We start from the raw sequence: 22715 nt of genomic DNA on the forward strand, positions 1-22715 counted from the left end.
TGCAGTAGAGCTGCAGAAACCCCCTTGCTATGAGGTTTTCAAAAAAGTTTCGACAATCCTGTTCAGAATGGCTGACGTACAGACCTGCCTGGATACTGAAGGATGGAGGAAGTTAATTACAATGGTCTTTAACAAATCTATTCTAATCCAACTTTATAAGACAATTCACTCTTAATGAAGTGACGCTTTTTGTTGTTTTATTACAAAGCTTCTTAAAAAAAATGCTCAGCACATTAACTCAAACTGGAATGACAAAACTTTAGTTAACAGTTTTTGGCAAAGGCTGCGCCTCGCAGTTTTTTGTTGTTTTTGTTTGTTTTTTTTAATGGGTACATCAATGCTCATTTCAACAACTGGCATAAAATCCCACTAATCGGCTAATAAAAACAGATACAAATACAGAACATTTAAAGTAATAACAATTCAAGTGCTGGGCTTTTTACAAGAAGAGGGGGTAAGAGATAAAGAAGAAAGGGAAAACTCACTGCAAACCAATTTGCTGGATGTATTGCTTAGGTTTACAAAGAGGACTAAAGTGAAGCAGGATCGACGTGTCTATGACAAGTTGACTTGGTGGTTACACTTAATTAGTTCTATATGACACCTTACAAAGACGGAGAGGCCACTATTTGTTACAAACCGTTCACAGAGAAGCCACATTTTCAGACAAGATTTCTCTTGGACTTCTTTCAGTTTCGTTTTTTTAAAAAATCATACTTTTCCAGATCTTTGAATTTTATTTAAAAGATCATGTAGCTAGTAAAATATACACCAAGGAAATTAAAACTAAAAAGTTAAAAATATAAAAGCATTCAAGTTTAAAAAAAAGAAGCAAACATAAAATTGATCCTTTTGCACTGTTATTAAATAAAAAGTTTGGGAGGAAGGAAGAGAGAAAACAATGGAGATAGAAACAATGATGGGAAGTCTTCCACAAATTCCTCACGGGGCGATGGGCAGGTGATTGAGTGCTGGCTGGCTGTTGGCTTCAGGTGATTGCAGCAGGCAGGCGGACATGGCCAGGTTACCTTGCTTGCCAAAAGGTATAGACATGGATGCAAAATACTCTGGGAAGTACAAGGCAGAGATAAAGGGAGAGAAGCTTCTCAACTGACCCAAAGCCTGCAAACATTCTCGTGTGCATTTCAATTTTGTGGGATTCGTTGTTTTAAAATCTTCTTATGCTTTTCTTTCAGGACTGGGTTCTTGCAGTAGAAGCAAAGAGGGGTTTGGCAGTGATTGTCCTTATGTTCAATGTCTCTAGCAGTAACCACAGGGTCAAGTGGACATCAAGACTCCTTTGGGGTCAACTGCTCAGACCGAGGAGATGTTTGGAATTTCAACAGGCTTCCATCTCCAGAAGAGGCCCTGGGGTTGCTGCCTTGGCTTTGCACGTCGGGAATGAGTTTCGTTTTCCACCTCAAGAAGGAACAAATGAAATGCTATTAATATGAAACATCCATAGATGAAACTCCCTGCTGTCCCACAAAAAAACAACTCCCCTTTTAAAAAATGTCTCTAGTACAAGACCTTCACAAATCCTTTGTATTTCTTTTGCCCATTAGGGCAACTTGGTTATCTCAAAGATGGATTGTGCCCTATCATTGCTTAGTCCCAAGTGGAACTCTGGCTTCAGGCAACACAATTAGAATGTTTCAACATCAGGGTTTTCGAAATGTTTGGATTCATGCACCTTCCACCACATACTTGATTAATTAAGCATATTTTTACTTTTTAATGAGTTAGCGGCATCTGTTGTACCATTTAGCTAGATTGGCTAAAAACAAACAACTCTAAAGCAAACACCTTAGAAAATAAAAAAGGCCCAACAGTAATTCCTTTCTAATGAAGACTATATTTCCTTCCATATTTGAGCACTGAATCAACGATGTGGTCCCCCATGTACAATATGACTTTCTGTACTTTGAATTCAAATTTCTGCCTTGGGAAGTAAAGCTCCTAGAGCAGGTAGTAGAAATTATACTAGATTTAGCCAGAAGAACTGGGATCAAACTCCAGGCCTGTCACTAACTACCTCATGTGACTCTGAGTAAGTCACAACCTTCAAGAGAAAAGAGTCTGAGTGTCTTAGAAATCTTGCCCCCACTTGGTTCAACCTGATGGGACCACTATACAGTGGCATAACTCAGTTTCCTCACCCATAAAATGAAGAGGTTGTACTAGACACAGCCTTCTAAGGTCTCTACATCTTATGATCTTAGGGAATGTGTTGCACAACATTCTATGGACAACCCAGTGCACTCGGTAATAACTATCCTGTAATAAAAATTGTCTTAAAACCCTCCACTTCAGACCATGTTTTGCATAACAACTAAACTTTGAAAAACTCACTTATAGGATGTGTATAATGGGAAAAAGAAAAAAAAAAGCTGGGGAGGCCATGCTGGTACTGTGTGTGTTATAATTTACCAGAAAGGACACATATTATCCAGCACATTGTTAATATCCTAATACCAAGCATCACCACATCTTTCCATACATTTTTATTCCCTTGGTAACAAATAAGAGTCCAGGGTCCTTTGTTCCTATCTGTAAGTCGGTCATTGGATTATGATCCAAAGACTTAGCACTGAAAGGGATCCCAGAGACCATCTAGTTTCTCCATTTTCATCCTAGTATTCTTAAGGACTAGAAAAAAAAACAACAACCAAACAAACTACTTAGTCTTTTGGACAATAAACACAAGTGCCTAGAACCAAGTAAGGGATACAGCAAGCGTTAAATGGACATGTAAAGTAGACAGTGCTTATGACAATTGCGGTGAATCTTGAACACCAGAAAAACTGGGAAGACAACAGACCTCAAAAATCAGAGTTTCGGTAAATTAGGGAGAAGGAATGGACTTATTTTCATTTATAGTGTTACATGTAATAAGACAAAACAAAAGAAGTCACGCTGAAAAAAAGCACTTTTCTCTGAATTTTCTCCCATGTGACTTTAGAAATAGGCAGCTGCTCTAGGCTGGCAGTAGGCAGCCAGGTGACACAGTGGATAGAGTGCTGGGCCTGGAGTCACGAAGACTCATCTTCCTGAGTTTAAACCTGGCCTCAGACACTTACTAGCTGTGTGACCGAGGACAAGTCACTTAACCCTGTTTGACTCAGTTTCCTCATCCATCAAATGAGCTGGAGAAGCAAATGGAAAACCACTCCAGGATCTTTGCCAAGAAAATCCCAAATGGGGTCACAAAGAATATGACTTGACTGAAACAACTGAAATAAATCTACTCCAAACACAACCTTGAAAAAGAGAAGAAGGTCTGAGTATCTTAGAAATCTTGCACCCAACTGGCTCAACCTGATGGGACCAGTATACAGTGAAATAATTTCTTAACAAACTTAGATGACTTGGATTTCCGTCTGCTTTTTTATTTGGGAATGTTTGGGAAGACTAAGAATGAAGAAAGATCAATAAAAATAAGACACCAAACACTAATTTGAATATTTCTGAAACAGGAAAGCAGGTGGCAAACTTGAATATTGTCCCTAAGCAATTTTTTTTAGGCGCTTAATAAAGACTTGTGGAGTGATTAAAATTCTACTATCCTGACACAAAGATAAAATGATTACTGGGCCATTTGAATTTACTTGACCAAGATAAAACTACAGCACTCTCAAGTTACGTAGAAAAGTTCCTTGTCACATATAAAATGGTGGCTACCAAATGATCAGCCCAACACTAGGATGAAATAGGCTTCTATGCTTTGTGAAGGTAAGGTTAAATGTTTATTTACAAAAGTCATGTTTTCAACTAAGGAGGACTTTTATTGGCACATTCAATTTCTATTTTCTTGTAAAATTAGACCTTTTCTGACTTAATGGGAGGTCTCATATCCCCATCCCCCATCCCATCCCACCCAGTTTCCTTCAGTGGTGCCCTACCCAGTAGTATGCGCGGATCAAAGAGATATGAAGGTCTCTACCTTTCCAAGGAGAAAGGAAGAGTCCAAGCAAACAGCATGGAATCAGTGCTGAGTGCACCCCGTAGATTTCCATTTACTTTGTGCCTTTTCATCCCAGATTTTCAAAGGTTTGGTCCAGGTCACTCTTCCTGGGAAGGTTTTCCTCTCAGTCTTACATAAAAACATTCAGCTTCCTGTTGAGGAATAGCCTTGAGGCTCCAAGCCAGTAGCTAACAGCAGTCTGATACAAATGCTGTGATTCTGAGTGGACTCTCCATTAAAAGCCAGAAACGTCTATTTTCTGGAGGAAATAAAGCGTTCTTCTGTTGCGGCTTTTCCTCACTCCCTTCTCTTACCAGCAAGCGCCCCTTTGAAGCCAGAAGGTTAAGATAACTTCCATGGCCTTGCTCAAGGCTTCCATTCTTAAACAAAGCCTTTACTTCTGCTAAGCCAGAATAAAAAGGCAATGTATATGTCTAACCTCTCACAGCCCTCCTCACTGCACTGCCTCAAGGCTTCCTTTCTCCCTCCACCCCTCTAGCCAAATACATTCTAATATATATCTTTTTTAGGTGCTCAATAGGCTTAATTTTTAGTTTATTGATGGAGTGATTAAAATTCTACTACCCTGACATATATATAGAATGATTAGTGGGTCACTTGAACTTACTCGACCATGATAAAGCTAAAAAACAAAAGTCTTATCTCACATTCTTCATTGCTCTCCTTCTCTGTTCTCACACACTCAATAAGTTTCTAAGCATCCGAACAGGACTTAGGAGAGGAATTTTCTAAATACACTCAGGCAAAACGTGTTTCCTTTTCTTACTAATCCTGGTTTAAGTTTGCTTCGTGAGCCCACTGGACAACTGCCCACCAGTAAGCAACTTAACACCACTGGGACAGATTTCCCAAGGGATATGCTGGTTTTGTTGTTGTTGTTGTTGTTGTTTTCTCGTTCTGTTGGTTTCTTTTAAAGAAGACAATTGATTAACTGCCTCTGGTAGGAAGTAACGTCATTCTTTCCCCTTAGGAGCTAAGGGGCAAAACTCATGGGCTCCCACTTCGGACAGACCAACCCCGTACCTTAAAGCGTAAGGAATGGGGGCCTTGTGATGTGCTTTACAGACATTAAACAGGTCAAATCAGGATTCTTTTCAAGAAACCACAGGCATGCGCTAAGGAGATGGAACACTCCCCACATCTAAGACTTCACTGGGGGGCTGCCGCTGAAGCCTTGCCAAGCCAGGCGTGCCCTAGCAAAGCCCAATCCACAAGTGAAGTCGGAGCAATCAAAGGCTGCAATTACAGCTCCATGGCTGTGGTTAGGCTTCAAAGAAAGTGCTGCGAGCCACATTTTACATATGTTAAGTCTTGGGCTTGATCCACAGTGAGAGCCACTGTCTGTGCCATTTGTATTGGATATCTGAGTAGGGAGGGGGTGCCCTTTAAACAGTTGCTACTAAAAGAAAATGTAAATGATCCACATGAAGTACTCATGGATCAAACTAAGAACTTTTCAAACTATCCCAACAAGTCAAGTGTGACCTGCAACACAGGCTGGTAAAATTGCCTATTGTGAATAGGTAATTCACAAGGTGGGGAAGAGGTGGGAGCGAACAGAAAAGGCAGAGGCAGGGAGGGAAAGGCAAGGGAAGGTCTTTTGTGTAACTAAAAGATTTCAATGTTAGAATTCTAGGAACTAATAACCGAGGGGAGTAAATAATGCTAGGATAACAAGTTATTCAATGACAACATTATATTAAAAAAAAAAACAACAACTTTGAAACACTTGAGAACTTTGATCAATGTAAAGAGAAACGATGAGTTCAGAGGACACTGTTTACCTCCTGCCAGAAAGCTGATGGCCTTAAAATGCAGATTGAGACATTCTGGACAAGGCCAACATGGAAATTTGTTTTGTTGGACTGTGTATATTTGTTATGAGGGCATTATTTCTTTTATGAATTGTTCGATGCAGAGGGACAGTGGGAGGAAGAGATGATAAATGCTTTAAAATAAACACTTTTTTAAAAAATGAGACTTACTTTTGGTAAGTAAACTATTTATACCCTGAGGTTCTCTTAGTCCCTGACTCAAAGGACGTGGGAAAGAGAAAGTATGTGTGTGTGTGTGTGTGTGTGTGTGTGAGAGAGAGAGAGAGAGAGAGAGACACACACACACACAAAGAGACAGAGAGAGAAAGAGAAAGAGAGTCAGAGAGAGACAGAGACAGAGATAGAGACAAAGAGACAGAGATAGAGAGAGACAGAGTCAGAAGACAGACAGAAAGTGGGAGAGTGGGGGAAGGAGAGAGAGAAAGAAAGAAAAAGAAAGAGAGAAAGAGAGAGAAGAGAAGAGGAAAAAAGAAGAGAGGAAAGGAGAGAGAAGAGAGAGACAGAGATAGACAGACAGAGATAGACAGAGAGAAAGACAGAGACAGAGAGACAAAGAGAGACAGAGATAGAGAGCCAGACATAGAGTGGGGAAGACAGAGACAAAGAGTGGGAGAGTGGGGGGAAGAGAGAGAGAAAGAAAGAGACAGAAAAGGAGAGAGAAGAAGAGAAGAAAGAAGAGAGGAGAGGAGAGAGAAGAGAGACAGAGACAGAGACAGAGAGACAGACAGAGAGAGATAGGGAGAGACAGAGAGAGAGAACGGGAGAGGAAGGGAGCAGAGAGGGGATGCTTGCTTATTAGTTGAAACATAAAGTGAATTAAAAGCAAGGTGCTGACACATTTTCTTAGAGTTACACAGTCTTCTCCTAGGCAGACCCCAAGCAGGAAGGACAAAATAAACAAAGTACATAGGATGGTTGGGCAGTGGAGGAGGGGATGTGTCTAGGAAGGAAGGTGCATGTAGATATCTCCCCCAAAGTCCAGCCCTTGCAACACTTTGCCTGGTGCAGTCCATTTTTCAAGACCCAGGTACAAGATGGCCAAGTTATCGCCTGCAAAGAGGAGAGAAAGAACACTCTGTGCATTGAGATTTGGTGCTAGGAAAGAGGAGGGAAGTGGAGGTTCCCCCCCCCCTTCCCACAATGCCACTCCAGAAACAACAACAACCAAAAAGAAAAAAAAGAAAAAAAATTGGTTTTAGTTCTGACTTGAAAATTGGAGGGGAGGAGAGAAAGATTAGAGTGGGATTTATGAGAGGTGAAAAGAGACACAGATTTTAATTGCAGAAATTGCTTTATACCACACCACACACCTTGTGCCAATGCTTGAAATTTCACTGCCCTGGGGAAAACTGACAAAAACACTCCCAAACCTGTGATTTCATTTTGGGGTGTGAACCACTCCACTGCAAAATGCCATGCCCATGCAGAGATTCCTGTCTTTCATGGGTTTAGTCTGAAGATAAGTCACACTTTTTTCCTGTAAGGTTCAAACTGTTGTTCTCTTAGACGGGATCACTCTACTGAACATAAATCCCTTTGTCATTTCTCTAATGGAGCCTTCAGACCATGGGAAACAATGACTTATTAATTCATTGGGAAGGATATGAAACATAAAGGGCGAAAAGTACAAAAGCCTGGATTGGAAATTTAATTCTTCTCTAAGATTAAAAAGATATAACTTCAGAAATATAGTCCCTGTGTCTTAGAATGAGGCATTACTAAGTATTTGAGAAAAAAAAAGTTAAAATGATAATGTGTGGTTATGGATGGCCATAACCCAGTTTTGTTTATACAGCTGTGTTAGCCTCCACCCCCAATATCCATGGTCTGGCACACCAACCACAAAGCCCTAATGTAAAGTGAAGATTCCCAGCATGGGGGAAGTAGGGGAGGGTGGGGTGGGGAGACAGAGAGAAGTAGGAAGAGGGAGGGAAGGGTGTTCCAAGCTACCGCTAGTTCTTTGCCTCATTCTAAACTTTTGTCTTTATTGAGGCTGAGCCAAGAAATTGGCTTCCATCATTGTTCAAGAACGTTTTCATAGCCAGCATCACAGAAAGTACAACAAATGAAAATTAGCTCATTTGCACACTTGTCTTTGGCAATATCAGAAAGACTTTCAACAAATCAGGACTGTTTCTCCCTGGGGTAACCCTGTAGCTATTAATAAAAAAAAAAAAATCCCAGGTGCTTGTATTTTTGTCCTACGTCCTTTGTTTTGGGTTTCTCTTTTCTGTTGACATTCCTTTGTTGTCCCCTTTATGAGTGTACACATAATACCCACATAGAACAAGCACATTGAATTAATGTCCCTGGAGGGATTCACAAGACCTTCTCAAAGACAAGACTGGTCAAGAAACCACTCCCATAGAAAGTACCTCCCACAGGACAAGTTACGGAAAAATAGATTTTTCCAAAACTCTCTTCAAGTAAATCAAAGTCTTCAATGATTACAAATAACAAAGTGAATCTAAATATATCACATACAGAATTCTCAAATTTTTATCCTTTTCCCCTTTCCCTCTAATCACTATGACTTTTCTAACACTAAATTTGAACTCCTTTAAAAATGGGTTGGGGGGGCAGCGAGGTGGCACAGTGGATAAAGCACCCAGCCTTGGAGTCAGGAGGACCTGAGTTCAAATCCGGCCTCAACTACTTGATACTTACTAGCTATGTGACCTTGGGCAAGTCACTTAACCCCACTGCCTAGCCAAAAAACAAACAAAAAAAAATGAGAGGATAAGTGTTTATCTTGTTCCCTTTTAAAAGGAAAGAGCCCCATTTTTTATATCTCTGCATAACTTTATTTTGCACTTAAGATCATAGAACTGGAAGGGCCATGGGTCCAACCCTTTCATAGGGTCATAGAGAACTTTAATGAGCCTTTGAGGTCACTGAGTCCAGCAATCTCATTTTACAGAGGAAACAGAGGCACAGAGAAGCTGCCTTGTCCAGGGTGTATAAGTGACAGAGAAGGAATCTGAACTGAGCTCTTATATCTCTAAGATCGCTGATCTTTGCTTCATACCACCCTGCTCCTGGTTAATAAATCTTGATTTTAATTAGTGGAATGTAGGAAATATGTATGATAGAACTTCTAATAATAGATGGAAAGTGAATACCAGTCTGATCAATAATTTAAAAATGTTCTCCAAACAGGATAAATTCTGAAAGCCTCAAATAAGAGAAGAGTGAGAGAGAAGCCCCCAAGAGGGAAATGGGGCTTTTCATGCACTACCAAAGAATAGATCTGCACAAGAAATGGAAGCTTAAGTCTAGATTTAAAGCTCAACAGCAGATAAAAACGAAGAGAACGGCATTCAGCTGAATTCCCATTCTCTCTGTCTCTCTCAGAAGGCACCAAGATGTCTGTTCAAATTTAAGAACAGTTACTTAATAGGGAGAAGAATGCTTTGCTAAGCACAAGTCAACCAGGATCGTTTTGCTTTGCTCCACACAGCTCTAACACCAGGAATGTTGAGGTACTGATGACTATCATGGCGACCTGCTCTGAAATTCTTACAGCATCATAGCTCTTGAGCTCAAAGGGTTCCCAGGGGGACTGAGTCCACCCCCCTCATTTCGTGGATGAGGCAACTAAGACAGAGAGGTTAAGGTTAAGTGAGTTGCACTGGGGGTCACAATAAATGGTCAAGGCCAGATTTGAGTTTACCTCTCCAGACTCCCAGTCTAGGATTCCATCAACCAAGCCATGCAACTCTTGTATTCTTACATGAGCTGCTTTCAATCTTTGCATTAGGGAACCTCCAAAGTAATAAAGACAGGGTCAAACACATCACTACCCTAGACACCAGCTGTTTGCTATTGTTTGTCCTTGGTTTTCAAAGAGGACCATGACATCAGAAAGATGATGCCATGACATGCAAGTGAATTGACACTTCTAATGTCATCTGGGTCCAGTGGCAGGATATAGATCAGGACCTCTGGAGATGGCCCCCAGACACCAGATGGTGAGTGAATAAAAGGCAGTCTATGAGAAAGCTCTGATTTTGAGACTTTGTAATTACTTGGACAATATTAGGTATTCATTAGACTAGCTATACCGTTGTGATTGCACAACCTCTTCTCTTCAGGCCAATGTGATGAACTGTGATGATAAGGGGAACTGTAAGGTAAGGGGGTCCATGACCTGCTTCTCATATCTTTGTGGGGTGGTCTGCAGATATGTGGATCTGCCATAGAGCACATCTTATACTATTGGACTGTGTTTGGCTGGAGTTTGGGTAGAGGAAGAAGAGGGAAAGTGGGGGCTGTAATTGTGAAAGGTTAGAGAAAGATGTGGATTAAGAGCTCCCATTCTCACCCTTACATTTACTCATTTATGTCCTCATTACCCATGATGACCAAATGTCCTGAAATTTCTGGGTTGGTCCTTGCTTTTAAGAAAATAAAAATGTAATTGATTATTATTGCTTGTTGCTTCTATTTCCAAGCTGGGTAAGGTTTCCCACGTACTATCATCATCATCATGGTTTTGTGGTGTTGTGAAGAGAGAGCCAGCTTTGGGGTCAAGAAGATTTACATTCAAGTCCAGCTTTTGACATATACTGGTTGTATGACTGGGCAAGACAATTAACCTTTCCAGTGCTCCATAGAATGCTCCAAGACAATAATTTGCAGAACTGTTGCCAAACTGCATTGGTAAAGGTTCTCTACATCAAAGGAATCACAGGAATAAAATGTAAGGTGAAGGAGGTTTCTGTAAAAGGAACGTTCCTTTTTGACTCCAAATAGTAATTTTTGAGTTTGGAAAATAGGGGTGTTGTGTAGTTACTCCAACTGTACCAATGAAGAAATTGGGGAGGGGGATGGCCAGGGAGGTAATTTCTTATACTAGATTTTTAAATTTTAAAGGAAGACTGCATTTCTCTTTAGATTTTCAAGACTCCTATCATCTAGTTGACAATGTATGCAGATGTCCTGGAAAACATTATTTATAAGGCTCATTCTAGGAGGGCACCCCATAAGAGCACCCATCATTGTGGGAATAGGGCAAAAAAAAAAAACCAAACAAACCAGTGAACTAGATCTGCAGCCATAAGATCAGCACAGGTTGTAGATTTTTGAAAGCACTAACCCAAAATGTGCTTGGGACCCAAAGTAAACCATTAACCCTTGGGTATCTTTATAGGTCTTCCTAAACACTGGGCTCAGACATCCACATCCAGATTTATATTTCTTAGCCTATTCAAACTGTGTAGGCCTGCTGGTGGCCTTGTTGTGAGGCTATGGCTGAGTTGGGTATTTTCACTGCCCTGAAGGATAGAATTGAGTGTAGAAACAAGGACATAGAATTGAGTGTAGAAACAAGGACTGGAATGGTGATTTCATTGATATAAGAACTCTCAGGCGAGGAAGCTCACTCTATCAATGCAGGGGTTCTTAATTGGGGAACCATGAACTTGTTTTAATTTTTTTATAATTATATTTAAATACAATTGGTTTCCTTTGTAATCCTATGCATTTTATACTTTTAAAAACATTATTTTGAGAAGGGCTTCACCATACTGCCAAATGGGTCCAGAACACAGAAAAAGTTAAGAATCTCTGTTTTTAGAGCTATGTCTAGATCACTGAGAGGTTAAATGGTCTGTCCAGTGTTGCATAAATAGCATGTGTCACAAGTGGGGCTTGAACTCAGCTCTTTCTATCCAACATGCTGGTTTTTTTTTTTGTCTTTCTTTGTATCTATCCCCAGCGACTCTTGACAGACTTAATTACGCTATATTGATTAAAGACCAGAAAATGAGTAGTAATTTTTTAATCTCCTGACTGCTGTTTTTGGAGTCAATCATACTTCAGAAACTTTGGATGAGATAAATAATGCATAAATAAATAAAATTTATGGCTGCTTCTTTCCTATTTCTTCAAATATATCTTGACTTTTGTTTTGTGGGCATCATGGAGGCTATCACCAATAGGGAAGTTGCTGTAATACTTCATTGTACAAGGCTGGGTTCTGCTGACCACACTTCCTGGAGCCTGTGGAACAAAACAGGGAACCAGAGCAAAGCCAGTTAAAGAGTTGTCTTCTAGTAGAGCTCGATGTCAAAATGGATAGAGTGCTGAATCTGGAATCAGGAAGGTCTAAGTTCAAATATGGCCTCAGACACTGGCTCCGTGATCCTGGGCAAGTCCCTTAACCTCTGTCTGCCTCAAGTTTCCTAGGCTGTAAAATGGGGATAAAGGAGGACCTACTTTCCAGGGTTGTTGCGAAGATCAAATGAGAATAATTGTAAAGCATTTAGCATAGTGTCTGGCACAGAGCAAGCACTATATAAATGTTATTTTACTATTACTATTGTTATTATTATTACTATTGTTATAGTATAAAGTACGCCAGGAGAAGAGATATATTTGTAAGAGGCTTGCAATCATTTTTTTCCAGTGATCAAAGATCTAAAGGGAAGAGTGGTCTTAAGGGCCATCTAATCCAATCCCTTAATTTTATAGATATGTAAATTACAGATGGGTTGTGAGGTGGCCCAGTGGGTAGAATGCTTTGGAGTCAGGAAAACCTGGGTTCTAATTCTACCCCAAATACTCACTGCAGCCATGTAACCCTGGTTAAATCATTTAAGCTCTCAGACTCAGTTTTCTCATCTGTGCAGCAGAGATACTAATCGCACCGACCTCCTAGGATTGTTGTGAGGATCAAATGAATTAACATAGGTAAAGCATTTTGCAAAACTTAAAGCTATATATAAATGCTAGCTATTTTTCTTCTTCTTAAATAGACACTCAGAGAGGTAAACAAAGTCACATGAGTAGCAGCACAGGTGGGTTGCTACCCCAAGTTCTCTGATTCCAAATCCAGCCTTCTGTCTCTTGCATCATGCTACCTTTTACCAACAGAAAATATTTTCAGAATGGTCCCTGCCTCTAAAAGTGGGGCTAAGTTAGTTGAACTGGGGGCCAGCAGTACTGTAAGCACTGAGGATCAGATTTATATTTTAGGAAAACCCTCAGGGCTATAGGACATCACAGATGTAAAAAAGCGTCCTAAAAATTCTCACCTCTATTTTTCCAGCCACAAGCCGGAAGCTACTTAAGGGCCATATCCAGGGCATGGCACAATGAACATTCTCTGCCCTGCTGGCACACCTCACAACTTGGGGCCATAAGGAAACAAAATCAAAGGTTTTTATTTACTAAAGAGGGAGGAAAAAAGGAAGAAAACCTTGAAAATTCTTGATTTGCTTTAGCAAATCTCCATGATAAGACCTAGGGAGCCAAAAATATTCTTTTTTTCTTCCTTGCATGTCTTTTTAATAGCCATCAGGTAATAGTGACAGCTTGTTTTTTATTCTTAATCCTGTTTTTAAATATCAGATAACTCAAGCCATTAAACTGAAATACTTTTTCATTTAAAAAAATAGTGTAGCTTTTTTTTTTGCCAACACAAAATAACAATCCAATTTGTAAAGTTATACATTTTTTACTTAGTGCAGTTTACTCACTCTTTCCAATTTAAAAAAAAATTTCATCTCTCCATTCATTCTTCAGGCTTCTGAGATAAAGCAACAATAAACCAAATATTTATGTTAGGATATAACTGGTAATACCTGGCAGATGCCGAGATTCTAAATATTCCTTAACAAACATTTACTAAAACACTGGAATGCTGCTGTTTTATAATATCAGAGATCTTCCTATTGACAGAAAATAGTGATTGTTTCATTTAAAAAAATTCTTATATGCCCAGCATGTAGTACAATGGCTGGCACATTGTAGGTGTTTCAGGATGGAAATATTTATTAATTATTTACAATGTGGGCACTCTGCTAGCTATGTACTTAACAAATATGATCTCATTTGATCCTCACAACAACCCTGGGAGCTAGGTATTATTTTAATCCCCATATACAATTGATGAAACTGAGGTAGGCAGAAGTTAAGTGACTTGCCAAGAGTCGGTGTCTGAGGCTGGATTTGCACTCAGGTCTTCTTGACTCCGGGCCCAGTGATTTTTCTGTGGAGCCAACAAGGTGCTTAATAAATGACTGCGGAGTGTTTGATTCTTCGTCACAGAGAATGATTCAATGAATTTGCTATGCTATAAAGACAAAAGACATACTGTATCTCAAAGAAATCATAAAAGAGGGAAAAGGACCTATGTGTACAAAAATATTTATAGCAGTTTTTTTGTGGTGGTAAAAGAAAATTGGAAATTGAGGGGATGCCCAAATTGTGGTATATGAATGTAACAGAATACTATTGTACTATAAGAAAGGATAGGGGGAAGCTAGGTGGCACAGTGGATAGAGCGCCGGCCCTGAAGTCAGGAGGACCTGAGTTCAAATACGGCCTCAGACCAAACACTTGATACTTACTAGCTGTGTGACCCTGGGCAAGTCACTTAACCCCAATTGCCTAAAATTTAAAAAAATATATTAAAAAAAATAAAGAAAGGATGAGTAGGCAGACTTCAGAAAAGCCTGAAGACTCACACGAACTGATACAAAGTGAAATGAGCAGAATCAGGAAAATACTATACATAGTAACAGCAACATCGTGTAAAGATCAATTGTGAATGAGTTGGCTATTCTCAGCAATACAATGAATCAAGACAACTACAAAGGACTCACCATGATGGAAAATGCTATTTACACCCAGAGAAAGAATGGATGGACTCTGAATGCAGATTGAAGCACACTGCTTTCAGTGTGTGTGTGTGTGTGTGTGTGTGTGTGTGTGTGTGTGTTTTCCCTCTGGTCTGTTTCTTCTTTCACAACTGTGACTCATATGGAAATATGTTTTATGTGATTGTATATATATAACCTATATCAAATTGCTTACTGTTTTAGGAAGAGGGGAAGGGAGGGATGGAGAGACAAAAATTTGGAACTCAAAATTTTGTAGAAATGAATACTCAATATTGTTTTTACATATGATTGGAAAAAATAAAATATTATTACAATTTTTTAAAAAAGACATCAATTAAATGTATTTAAAATAAATACAAGTTTAGTGGTGAGGCTGAGCTGATATAACATAGTGACACCCATTTTCAGATTCACCAGAGCCGGCACTTAATACACTGGGGTGGATGAATATATCCACATTAGAACACAGTTGTGTGCTACAAGGAAATGCTGTCTATTCCAATTCTCATGATAAATTGCATCAGACAGGAAGGCAAGTACCTCAAACAAAAGATTATAAAAGAATTTAAGAGCTGGAAGGGATCTTAGCGATTATTTAATCCAGGGGCTCTTAATTGTTTTTGTGTCCTGGACCTCTTTGGCTGTCTGGTGAAGCCTATGGAACCCCTCTTGAAATCATATTTTTAAATGCACAAAATAAAACATATGGGATGACAAAGAAAACCAGTTCTATCTAATTTAGTTGTCAAAATAAAAGTTAAAAAAGGCTCACAGACCCTAGGTTAAGAACTATGAGCTAACTCAGCCCTTCATTTTACAGAAAGTCCTAGAGGTGAGTGATTTTGGTCAAATGATAATTTAATGGCAGAAATAGAGGGGTTTGTTTTGCTTGACTACATATATTTGTTACAAAGGTGTCTTTCTTTGTTTTTCAGTGGGGGGTAGAAGGGAAGAAGAAAAGGAAGATTTTTCTTCATCAAAAAAAAATTAGGGTGCAGCTAGGTTGCACAGTGGATAGAGCACCCTGAAGTTAGGAGGACCTGAGTTCAAATCCGGCCTCAGACCAAACACTTGACACTTACTAGCTGTGTGACCCTGGGCAAGTCACTTAACCCCAATTGCCTAAAAAAAAAAAAAAATTAAAAAAAAAGTGAAGCCAGAGCTGGGACCCAAGTCCCCTCACTCTTTGTCTCAATGTTTTTTCTGCTACGCTATATTGCCTCCATATAACTTGAGATCTATTTCTACTTTGGAGAGGAAGAGTGGGGCCCTGGATTTGGAGTCCCAGAACCCCCCTAGACTGAGTTTATTTCTTGCTTCTGACAATTAGTATCTGGGTGGCCTTGAAAAGTCATTTCCCTGTCCTGGGCCTCAGTTCTCTCATCTGTAAAATGAGAGGGCTGAACCTAAAAACCTCTAAGGTCTCTTCTAAGCTTAAAATCTATGATTTTATGAACTCTTCATAGCACATATGAGCTCACTGACATGACATCAATGACTTGGGAAAGCAGATTACCTTATAACTGACCATCATCCCATAATTACATTTCAGAGTGATGAGAATATTCTATGTTTGGGGTTGCACTTGTATAAGAATGAATATGAACAGTCCCCACCCCTGCCCCACCTCCCCATCTAACTTAGGAGTTATCTGAGCACTATACTAGTGAAGGTCAGAAGTCTTCAACCTTTATGTGCTGAGTATCAGGTGAGAATTTTTTTCAGCCACTGCAATTCACACATGAGGGAATGAAGGTGTAATATGGATCAGTGAAGAGAGTGAAGGGAACACTTTAGTCTCACACTGGTGAAAGCATAGGTCTTAGAAAGGCATAAATATGTATATATAAACTATGTAGAAGTATAATATGGCAGAAGAGTTGGAGGAAGGAAGTGAACATATCAATCAATAAATACTTATTAAGCATGTACTGTGTGCCAAGCACTATGCTAAGTCACATGTGCTAATCCTTTTTTGGAGGTGTCCTTTGATCTTAGAATTATTAGATCATTAAGATTAGAATCATTAAAATAAGCCTGACATACATTGTTTTTTAAGATTCTGTTTATGTTATCTTCATGACAATATGGAAGATCTGACTAATATTCTGTAGCTTACTTTAAATAAAGAAAGAGTACTGGAAAGCGACTTCATGAGTTTTTACCACTGAAACCAGTGCTAATCAAATATAGTTCATCTTTTCCAACTACTGAGTTCCCAAATTTTTTTGGGTATCTTAGGCAACTCTAATGTGGTTACTGTTCCTTGAGAAGCAAATAAAATCCCATGATGTGTTCATTCCCCAATAACTCAAAACATTATGCAAATATTCTGAAAGAATTTGACAGTATAAAACATCATCTATGTCAGAAATGACCCAAGAACCAAATTTCCTCCAAGGTGTTTCAGGGACCACAAGTTCATAGATTGAGGGCTGGACAGAACCTTAGAGGAACTCTCATTCAATCTCCCATATTTTACAGATTAGAACATTTAGGGCCCAGAGGCTAAGGACTTGCAAAAAGTCATACAGGTAGTAAGGGTCGTATCAACAATTGAAACTCAATTCCTTTACTTCTTAATCTAGTTCTCTTTTACTTTATTAAGTTGCCTCTTTACGTATGCTCTGAGAGCTAAACCAAAGCATTTAGCAAGAGAAAGAAAAAATAACAATTAGATGTTGTGATGGGAGTAATACAGTTTTTATGGTGAATGTTAAGGCATTTGGTTAATTTCTGAGTCGGTAAACAAAAATCCCTTCATGTCGGTTGAACTTGGTTGTCTTAATCACAAGACAATGAGGATCATTGGGAGGCAGTAGAAGCTAATGAATTAGAAGAAGCAGCAGGATCGACTAGTTCTTCGTCTAGCACTACATTAAAAAAATCCCTGTCTGATATACCCCCCTTTTCTTTAACTTTCTGACCTACAGAATGAGAGGTGCTGAAAACACACCAACCAGACATGTAATAATCTTTCAAGATCTCCTCCCCTCCAAAAGGGCAGAGTGTGAATATTAACGCTTACAATTACCAGATAATTCTGATAATGGGAAGCGTGAGTCCCTAACTGCTTTACATTTCACATCATACAACCGGAGGTATATAATAGTCTCTAAAAGTGAAATTTTGGAGAGTAATTACTTCACAGGCATCGAGACTGAATGAGAATGGATAAAAAGAAGGGACCATGATTCACGGGAGTTCAACTAACTAAAACACTCAATTAACTTTTTTTTTTGGTGGGGGGGCTTCAACTTTTAGAAGTTATTCCAGGATCTGTGTTTATTCAGTCAGATTTACTACATCTAAAGTACCATACAGTATGTACTTAGCAGAATCATGGCCCATTGCACTGTAGTCCTCAATCATCAAAGAAATCTGTATATTCAGTGAATCATGTGAGGAAAATGTATTAATATAGTTAGGAAAGATTTTGAAAGTCAAAATAAAAAAAAAATTGAAGCAAGTAGAAAAGTCACTTGACAGAACTCCTCATTCTGCAACAACTAATCCAGGGTGGGGGAACCTGTGGCCGAAAGGCCACATTCTAGGTCCTCAGGTGTGGCTTTTTAACTGAGTTCAAGTTTTACAGAACAAATCCTTTTGTTAAGGGGATTTGTTCTGTGAAGTTTAGATTCAGTCAAAGGGCTGCACTTGAGGACCTAGAGGGCCGCATGTGGCCTCGAGGCTGCAGGTTTCCCTGACTAGCTTTTCTGTGTGTGTAGGTGATAGAAACCCTACTGCTAAGTACATTTTTAGTGATCTGTAGCATATCAATGGAAGTCGTTTCTTCAAACACAAAATAGTGGTCTTATTATTGCCCTTTATACTTTATGATACTTTCCCATATGCCAATTCTGGTTACCTGTGTGAAGGAATGAGTCTTCTCTTTCATTTGTTGGGAATCATATCTGTAACTCATTGTGTATTTAAAGTCTTTTGTTTTTAATGGTGTGAAATGATTTTTTAAAAATAAGGTGGGCAAAAAAATCTATTAAAATCATTTTATATCTTGTTATGAGGTGTAATACTTGTTATGAGGGTTTTAATTTTCTTTCAATGAGAGGGGGCAGAAAGAAAATAGATTTTTATCCATTGAAAAAAATATAATTACATTTTTAAAATAACGTAGTATACTGGAGTAAACATTGGCCTCAAAGTCAGAAGACTTGAATTTGAATCCTGGCTATGGAACCTCAGTTTCCTCAGATGTAAAATGAGATTAGATTAAATGATGTCTAAGGTTCCTTCTCGCTCTAAGTTCTAATGAGCCTATTAATGCTGATATAAACTGTGAAAATGGAGGTGTCTTGTCAGTAAAAGGTGAATAATGATGCTTACGTTGCAAGCTCAAAAAGTACTATAGAAATATTAGTTATTGCTCCGGACATTCACTCCCCTTTGTGGCACCAGAGCGAGGGTCATAAAAAAAAGAGCTTGAGGAAGTAGAAAGAATTGGTAACAACGGGAAATCTGAGGGAGCTGATGCAGTTTACAGTTTCCAGAGAAAGATGGTGCCCTCCATTTAGAGACTAGGTCAGATTCTAAATTTTGAACAATCAGGAAAAAAGTTTAACTTTATAGGAAGGGAGATTTAGCCTTAATAAGAGATTACTAAATGTATTTCATATTAAAAACAGGCAAGAATTAGGTAAAAATAGGCTTTCCAAAGGACTAGGATGACAGAGACCTTTAAAAAAAAGGGGTGGAGGTAGGTACAAAGTCCAGGGCAGAGCATCCTGAGGCTCAGGGGAAGAATCTTTAGGGCTCAACTAAGGAAGTGCCTTCTCTAGCCAGGGCATAGGGAACAAAGCACCGCCTAAGAGAGCTAGAACTATGACAGAGCGGTCATGTAGCAAAGCCCAGGTCCATGAAAGATGATGGGGAGAGGAGCAGGGGAGAGTGGACCTACCAGACATACTTGAAGGAGATACAGAAAGAGACGGAAGATTCCACCAGACACAGCAGCCATGTCAACTGTAACCTATTTCAGGCTCGGATTAAAAGGAATGTCTTTCATTAGCCTCCTCAAGAGACTGAAAGAAGTAATGGGTCCAAAAAGGAGTGGGAAAGCAGGAAGAATAATTTGTCTCAACTGGTGACATTAATCCTTTCTCATGAGTTATATAAACCTCAGTATGTACTTAGTAATACTCTTCTCATCTTTTCCCAGGGCCTGATGCACTGCTTTGCATAGGAAGGGTATGGAAAACAATGCAAAACATTATCCTGCCTTTACATGGTGGGATTTCAGTCTTGGATATCTTCTGGGGTGTCTCCATCTTCACCCTGGCTAGGTAATATCATACTTGATAACTCACATCTTCTAACTGTAAGATGGAGCAGTAACAGAACACACTCCTTCCCCCACTTCACTCTAGCCAGTAGAAGTATAGTCTCCTAAGGGGCAAGAATGAGGGGGTGCCAGCTGGCTTCTTGTTTCTTACTGAGGTCACACTTCTGGGATTCATAAAGGACTTCTTCCTGGCACAGCTGACAACAGGGAGGTTGATTTGGTCGAGGAGATGGAGATGAGGTCCTCGCACATGACTAGAAGCATTTGACCAGAAGTACTAGGCATGGCTTTAACTTACTACTTTAGCCAAAGTTGGAACAACAGAGTAGCCTGAAAGGGTCATCAACTTCGTTGCAGGGAAATGTGGATGAGAAGACTGCTCTTTTGGTGAACAGAGGAAAAGATTAGAATTTTGTTTCTTCCTATCTCTTCTTTTGTCTGTCTGACTGTCTCTCTCCCAAGAAATGGAAAGTACACGTATGTGGCTTCATGTTCAGGAAAGTTCTGCTGGAGGTATTGATCTCTTAGTAATTACCCATGTAATTAAGATTATTGTTAAGATTTCTATTTTCATTATATAGGAGTTAATTTGATAGACTGATGTGTTTATTGAGCTAAAAATTTCCCAGTAGTTTATATGCTCATGTTCTCAATTTAAGTACCTTTCTGTACTGCAAAATTGTGCAGTTATTATATGGGGTTCAGCATTGCAGGTGTGCTATGACCAAAGCCTGAAATCATCCAATGAGTCCTGGCACTCCTACAGATTTGAGGGCGTGGTAGACTTTATAACTAGTGAAAGTGGAGGTTTCTCTGCTTCCAGTAATCTGCAAAACATTTTGGCCAACATACCTCAAAGAAGATATAATGGAACCATGGAAGGTCCAGAGAGGGACAATTAGCATGCTAGAATTAGAAAGGAAGTTAAGAAGTCATCTAGTCTCACTTATTTACAATTCCTATTCAATGAAGGAATCGTCTCATGTCCCCCATTTTGGTCCATCCTACACACTGCTGCCAGAGTAATGTTCCTTAACTTAAAGTCTAATCATGTTACTACCCTACTCAACCAATTCCATTGGGTTCCTATTGCCTCAAGGACCAAATATAAATGCTTCTGTTTAGCTTCTAAAACACTCACAACTTGCTCAAATCTACCTTTCTGGTTTTGGCAGACATTATTCCTCTCCCATACTCTACATACTCTAAACTGGCCTTTTTTTCTGTTTTCCATCCAGTATGACAATCTGAATAGTCTTATCCTTATATGAAGAGAATGGGAGCCATTGAGGTCACACCTGCCAAAGCATTTTATTCAGAGATATTAAGAACATCTGGACCTTAGGCTTCTGTGTTTGTGTACTTTAGGCTGTGTCCATTTTGCTCAGTCACAAGCTTCTAAAAAACCAGGCAGTTTAAAGCATATGTAATCAGATAACATATGATTTAATGGGGCTATGCTTAACCAAGGCTTGCCATTTTTACTTGTAGGGTATTTAAAGATGGTGATTCCAAGTAAAGAAAAGACACTAAGGCTAAATCTAGGGAAGGAAAACAACCATGCTTTTGGTGGGAAGAAGGGACAATTTTTACTTGTGGATAAAGCTCAAAATATCATGTCTGGCTGACTGTCTATGAGCTTTGAATTCTTTCTTACAAAAGCAGAGACTGCTCTACAATTCCTATAGCTAGGTCCTGATTTATGCAAATAACAAATCCCCTGAAGTGTTTGCATTTATTTGAATTTGCACTATTGGAAGTTATAATTATATGAAATATGGCAACTGATTCTAGCCCATTGGAAATGTGTAGTGTAAATTTGAATAATGTGACCGTTCTATAGGGAATTCATTATTCATAATAATCAGAACCTAACTACTTTCAATGGAATTAGAGATACCTGGAAAAATTTCATTTGTGACCTTTAGAGTCTCCTAATTAGGGCCCAAGCCCCTCAAACCCCATCCTTTCAAGAAAAGTGGGAATATGAAAAAAATATGATATGGTTAATGATTAAAAAAAACACAGGCATTTCACTGTTCAAGAATTTACTTCGACAATATGTGTGTGAACCTCAGTAAGAAGCTAATTCCCCCTAGAGGACATTTTATCTTTCTTGGGTATGGAGCTTTCACTAAAGTCAATGAATTTTCTAAGAGTGAAAAAAAAATGAACCCTAGGAGAACAAGCCATAAATGTTTAGTTCTAAGGGGCTCGGGTTCTTGAGGAGAGGTCACAAGATTGAAAGAACAAGACCCAGTGTGAATTGCCATCAATTAGCAAAGATGAAAACTGGCTCATGATGAGAACAGGGTTAACTTCGCTGGAAAATGCCAACTCAATGAGCTGTAGTGATGTGATCACAGAAGAAAAAAGAAGCATTTAAGATAAAAAAGGAATTAAATTTATATATGATATTTCTAAAATATGCAAATGAGAACAAGCAACTATTACTAGGAGAGGAAAATTCATCCATTCAAAAATTTATGACTTGGGATGGTAAAAGGAAATAGCTGTCTTTTACTTGAGAAACATATTGATTTTTAAATGTTAACATTCACTTAACTGAGAAAGTCTGAAACCTAGCATGAGTTGGAATGCTTTGGCCAAATGGTGCTTCATTCCCATCAAGAATAGACTCCCTTCCCCAACACTAGCTAAAAGGGCTCTGAAAGCAGAAGTCATATCTATCCCCCTTGGGATGGCAAGATGCTTGTTAAACAGACTTGAGGCTAGTCAGTTAGTAAGGCTTGATTGGGTGGGCTGAGGGCAGGGAGGTACGGTTGAGGGCAGTAGAAAGGAAAAACTGAGAAGATAGTAAAAGAAAAGCCATTTTCAAATTACATAGCCGATATAGATACTATCAGATCTGAAAATGGACTTGATGCTGTGAACTGGATTTTTGTTTTTCCCTGTTTAAAAAAAATAATAATACTTAATGGAGGGAGCTTCATAAGCAAAGGCCTATT

General features: G+C 39.1%; 1 protein-coding gene across 3 annotated transcripts in view; it reads right to left on the bottom strand.

The window, feature by feature from the left end:
- Positions 1-765: 765 nt before the first annotated feature.
- Positions 766-22715, bottom strand: part of LEF1 (lymphoid enhancer binding factor 1) — a 177560-nt gene continuing 155610 nt past the window's right edge. For all 3 annotated transcript variants that reach the window (XM_027837620.1, XM_027837621.1, XM_027837619.1), the window contains one exon: positions 766-1419. Coding sequence is in view for 1 of the 3 variants with exons in the window: in XM_027837621.1 (XP_027693422.1) it covers positions 1340-1419 (80 nt within the window). In the remaining 2 variants the exon portion in view is untranslated. The remainder of the gene's footprint in view (positions 1420-22715) is intronic.

Source organism: Vombatus ursinus, unplaced genomic scaffold, assembly GCF_900497805.2.
Source record: "Vombatus ursinus unplaced genomic scaffold, bare-nosed wombat genome assembly UNPS02014821.1, whole genome shotgun sequence".
NCBI lineage: Eukaryota > Metazoa > Chordata > Mammalia > Diprotodontia > Vombatidae > Vombatus > Vombatus ursinus.